General features: G+C 29.9%; 1 protein-coding gene across 1 annotated transcript; it reads right to left on the reverse strand.

Moving 5' to 3' along the window:
• Positions 1–1,033: 1,033 nt before the first annotated feature.
• Tsp_08985 (deoxyribonuclease II family protein) lies at positions 1,034–3,279 on the reverse strand. The gene is made up of 7 exons (XM_003382086.1): positions 3,164–3,279; positions 2,869–2,880; positions 2,574–2,797; positions 2,334–2,498; positions 1,777–1,983; positions 1,191–1,417; positions 1,034–1,135 (listed from the first exon to the last, which is right to left on the reverse strand). Exons 1-7 carry the CDS (start codon positions 3,277–3,279, stop codon positions 1,034–1,036), a joined length of 1,053 nt encoding a protein of 350 aa, XP_003382134.1.
• Positions 3,280–5,628: the final 2,349 nt, after the last annotated feature.

The raw sequence follows: 5,628 nt of genomic DNA on the forward strand, positions 1-5,628 counted from the left end.
TCGACATTTGTGGCGCCATTGGTATGATAATTTTCTTCATTCAAAATCAACAAAAAGGGCATTCGGTGCCAACAAGGAAAATATCCAACAAGGCACATGTTCATCCTTCAATTGGTAGATAAAAATGAAGAAAATGAAATTTAAATGTTGTTGCAAAATGGTTATTTAAAATGGAATTTAAAACCCGTCAAATTGATTTTCGTTTCGGTCTTGCGTTTGATTTCAGTGCTGAGCATTCGAGCGTTATTAGCTGATGAGCGAAACCTACTGTCGCAGTATTTGTTTGTCTCTTGTAATAAGTAATTACAAGAAACTGATGAATCAAATATCAGATATCATCATCCGTCTCAAATTTTTGCCTGCTGAAATTATGAACTGGGAACGGGCAGGATTTTTCATAGATGTCAGTACAAGTATTACTATTACTAGAGTAAACGAGATGTACATCATAGAGCAAGAAGCAAGCTAGTGATATCGAGCATAATGCTAAATCCAGCTGACTTGGCTTGACACAAAACGGGATCAGAGCAAAAGCAGTTTAAAAAAATTCAAGACTGCTAATTCTACTTTCGTTTATTGCTGTGTTTACGGTCAGCTTCCTTGTGTTCATTTCCTTGTCGTTGTTTTGACATTTTTTAATGAAGGTGGAAACAAATAATGATGAAATTTAGTTTGTGACTGCAAAAATGCACCTACAGAAATTAGTATAGAAAAGAAAGTTGATCTACACCCTGAAGCGGACAAATCGTGATGATAAATACTAGATGTAAATAAAAATGAAAAGAATGACTTAACGTAGGACATTATCATTGTAAGATCACAAGCAATCCATTTTTTTATTTAGGAATTACTCGGCGTACGTAGCGCGTTTCTCCCAAATGTAGAAATGGACCTTTTCCATATTTATTCATTATTATTGTACTACCTGTCCTGTCCTATTGCAATATAGTTCAGATTTGATCATTGTTGTAAAATGAAAGATTGTATAATATTTAGTTCATAAACAACATAAAAAGTACGATGTGGAATTTTATTACGGACAGTTATCAAGCTGAGCAGCAATTTCATTAAATCTAGCAAATATATCATTATTTTCAATGCAAACTGCCAACGATGGTTCTTTGGCTTGATCTTTCTAAATTATATGAAAAGAATTAATCTAATTAGTTGTGAAATGCTTTTGAACTTACAAAGTATGGTTTGTCTATATGACAAAATATATTGCCAGGATCTGAAACTGCCCAGCTTGTTTCGTCCAATTCAAGATTGGTATTATGACCACTAACCGAAGCTGGACTGGTGATTAAACGAATGTGCCTTTGAGAAACTCTGCAATCACCTTTCAGTTTATTGTCCCTTCTTGACCACACTTTTATCGTCTTTTTTAAAGATTTCACAATAATTTTTTTGTAAATTTCTAAAGATTTATTTTAATTAATAATAATTAGCTTGTGCACAGTGCACTTCTTATTATTGTACTCTAAAGTAATAAAATTTGTAATCTCATTAAAATGAATTCCATTTTATCATTATAAATTTAAACATTTTTGGCGTTTTTTAACTTTTGGAGAATATGACATTAGTTTTTCTGACATCAGATCAGATATGCAACAGAAATTTTATGAAATTAACAGTCACTTTGCAATACATAAATTGTCAATGATTTATTTCTTTTACTTTAAAACATGTAAATAAGTTTTCATATAACCATTAAAATGAACATTAAGCTTTTATTATAATAATGTAAATAAAATTCTAGTAACTGTTTAAGCTTACCATATTTAGATGACTCTGATTTGCTGTAAATATGAACTGTTACAGGACCTCCAGCATTTTCTGTACGAATTGATCCTCTTGATGTAAATGGTGGCAGAGTTGGAATCTCTCCTTTTATTAATTTACCGAAGTATGGCATTGCTGCAGTTTCAGTCTCAGGGATATCATTATAATGTATCATAGGTTGAATAAATAGCAATGATGCAGCTAAAGAGACAATGTTGAGCAAAATTAGTTAATGCACTATTGACTGATTAGAACTTCAAAGAAAACAAATTGAAAGTAAGTTATACAGAAATATGCCACTAAATATTTTCTTACAGTATAATATTATTTCATGAAATGAAATAACAAATGGTTAATAATGTGTAATTTATTACTTTAGAAATAATCTCCATGAATTATTGATTGATCATTCTGCAATTAAAACTGTTGATTTAATCAAATTCAAAGCAATAACATTTCTATATTACATCTTTAATTTGATGAATGTTGTTACTTTTGAAGAGGCAAGCTAACTCATATGAGCATAATTGTTTTGCTATGGAAGTACAAACCTATAGCATTTATTTGAGATTCAGGGATAGTTAGACAAAGTAATAAATGTCCTTTTGCAGTCTCAGCTGCTGGCCAAGTGTAAACTGTTTTTGGGATGGGAAATCCTGGTACAGTATGCACAATCCACGCTGCGGCATCTGCATTGGTAGATAAGATGATTACTCCTGCAATAAAAATACAAAATTTTATATATAATTTCATCAAATGTTTCCAAAATAATTAACATGTGTTTATATCACCTTTGCTGTTCGATTTTGTTTTGACTTTGGGAACTCGAGGTGGGGCGTTGTTGTATGCAAGAAATTTTATTGTGCCATCGTTTCCTACGACGTGTTCTAATGCCTTAGCAAATGAATGACCGTTGGCAGCGTTGATTGCTCCTGCTCCATCCTGCCAATTTCCTGCAGCACCTGCTACAATAATTTTGCCGTTAACCTGCCCTGGTGCTTTGTATACTATGGACCTATATTTATATTTGACATATTTCATTTCAATTTTCAAAAATTGGATCAAAATTATTGACTGTGTTTAAACTTATTTGTCAACCTGAAATGATGCTTTATTACATAATTTTTGTGAATATGAAATATTGTGGAAAAGTTCGATTTCAAACCACAAATGTGCTATGTCGTTTTAAGAAAAATGGGGATACAGTACTCATCAAAATGTTGCAATTTTATTATTATTATTATTATTATTATTATTATTATTATTATTTTGTGCTATTAAAGAGCAGTATCTTTGAAGAACTGCACGTTTATTTATATATCAGATGCCGATGAAAGCAAAAAATTATTCTGATATTGTTAAAAGTTTCTTCTAAACTTACCAGTTTACTGGAGCGTTACCACCTGCATTCTGACATTTTGAAGTTTGCGAATATGAAAAATTCAGGAAAAGAAATATAGGAATAACTTTTGAAAACATTAATGCCATTGACTTCATTATTAACTAAGTTTCAGACAGATTTTAAATAATGTCATTTATACTGATAAATATTTATAGCACAGAATAAACTGAATAATATTTACTAAAAATTTACCATGTTGTTGATTAGAGTTATGCTTAATACAAAACTTACAGAATGTAATTCATAATAATTATCCTTTAAACAATGTTCGCTTTGCTTAGTTTGTTTTTATTTGTTGTTATTTGCAATATTTATTTCTGCTGCTTTATCTGTGCAGCTTTTGAGTGCGCATTGAAAAACAGATTAAGTGAAATTGAAAAATCTTTTTCTGCTTTGCGTTTCTGAAATATTGAGTTGCATATTTCAGTTCAATTAAGGCCATTTAAAATCTAATTGAATACATTAATGATATTTTACTAAAAATGAAATATTTGTTTACAATAGATTTTTATGGAGCCTTTAAATTCGCATAACTGTTTGCACATTATTATTTTCAAGATTTTTTGTGTATCATCCCATAGTTTCAATTAATGAGGTTTATAGTTATAAATTTATAAAGTTTTATTTTGAATAGAACTTCAAATACTTAAATATCTAGAATGTTTAATGATTTGATCTGAGGGCGATAACAATTGCACCTAATTTCGCAAACATCAGCTTATGATATAAAGATATCGATTGTTCTAAGCAAACTTATATGATTTTTTTATTTATTGGAAAATTTATGTAACATTTGCGGTGCACTGTTGGATAGGCAGAGCAATTAATGAAGAATTATGCTTATTTTTATATATTTTATTTATTAAATTATGATTCTGATATCTCACTTTATAGTACAAATATTTTATAAATACTGACTTGAAAACAGAATAAGAGTCGTTTCTCATATCAATAGCAGTAGCAAAATAAAATTTTTTTTAACAAACTACGTAAATGTTTGCTAAATCTTTTGAATATCCAACAAAGTAATTTTTATTTTAAAATAATTACTCGAAATAAAAGAAAGGACAAATATAAAGGTGGAAACAGGTAAACATGAATCTGTTCCGTTATTAGAATTTGTACTTATGTTTGTAATATATTTAATAAATTTTCATATGGATTTGAGTTCACATGAAATTGAACATGGATTAAAAAGAGTCATTATTAAAGGTAAATCAGAATATTTAATATGATCAAAATGCATCTTAAAAATATGCAGAACATCAAATTCTTTAATGTTTTTTAATGACCATATTTATGTATAACAATAGCATAGATGTGTGATTGCAAGGAATTTATTTACAATGCAATTGAAGCTGCATGGCTTACTCAGGCTACTCAATTCTAAGTAAAGATTATAAGTTATGTAAATTAATTTGAATATGTAGTGCACTGCGGCGTATTATCAAATTTGAAGATGCGTACACATGATGAAGGTAGAATTTATTTGCGTATGATACGTTTCCTAAACTTCCTAAAGTATTCTGTATTCTGGCAGTTTATTTCTGTTTGATGCGTTTGTTTTAATTGTATTTTTACATCAGTTAAATAGAGCTACATAAAATGCAATTGCTAGTGATTATGTTAGAAGAAAGATGCTCGATCAGTTTAATCAGCCAAATGATACATTACATTCTCGAGCTAATTAAAATGAAAATTTTGTGGGCAATAATTTGGGACAAACAGGCGTTAACAAAGAAGTGTTACAGTTGTATCAGAGTCAAGTAATTTGAAATGTAAATTGAAAACTCACTTTTAGATATGAAAATTAATGCTTTTATGCAAAAATGAATGTTGAACTATCGAGGCCAAAATTTCCTCAGATTGTTATTTATGTGATTTACTCACTCATGCTGAATGTATCCTGTCTTAAATTAATTGGTGTTGGCTTTGTTACTTAATAACACCTATACTAAAAAATCTTGAAGTTCTTGATTTTGACATGTGACAATTTCTTAAATTCATAATGTAGGTTTTAGTATTGTTGGGTTCCAATTGACTCTGAAATTTTGATAAGAGCAAACTGTTGTTAACTGTTTCTAAAATATTTATTTATCATGAGTCAGTGGTGCAGCAAAGTTGTCTATTTCTGGTTGATTGACAAAGTTCATGGCATGTTTTCATGAAACAGGGCTGTTTTTTGTTGAAACAGCTACCGTAATATGCATAATGACATTATAAATAAGATATTATAGAAGTTAGATATAACAAGAATATGCATCTGGCAATTTGGTTCAAGAAGAGAATCTGATTACTTGCTCCGCACTGCTGTCATATTTGAAGTTAGAGAAAATTTCACCTCTGCATAAGTATCAGCTACTTCTAAGGGGTGGTTTTACTCGGTCCCGCTTTTCTCTCATTGGTCTTTGCCCACGCTATTTTATTAGACCGTCAAATCTTTG

Source organism: Trichinella spiralis (genome assembly GCF_000181795.1).
Source record: "Trichinella spiralis strain ISS 195 chromosome Unknown Scfld1, whole genome shotgun sequence".
Lineage (NCBI taxonomy): Eukaryota > Metazoa > Nematoda > Enoplea > Trichinellida > Trichinellidae > Trichinella > Trichinella spiralis.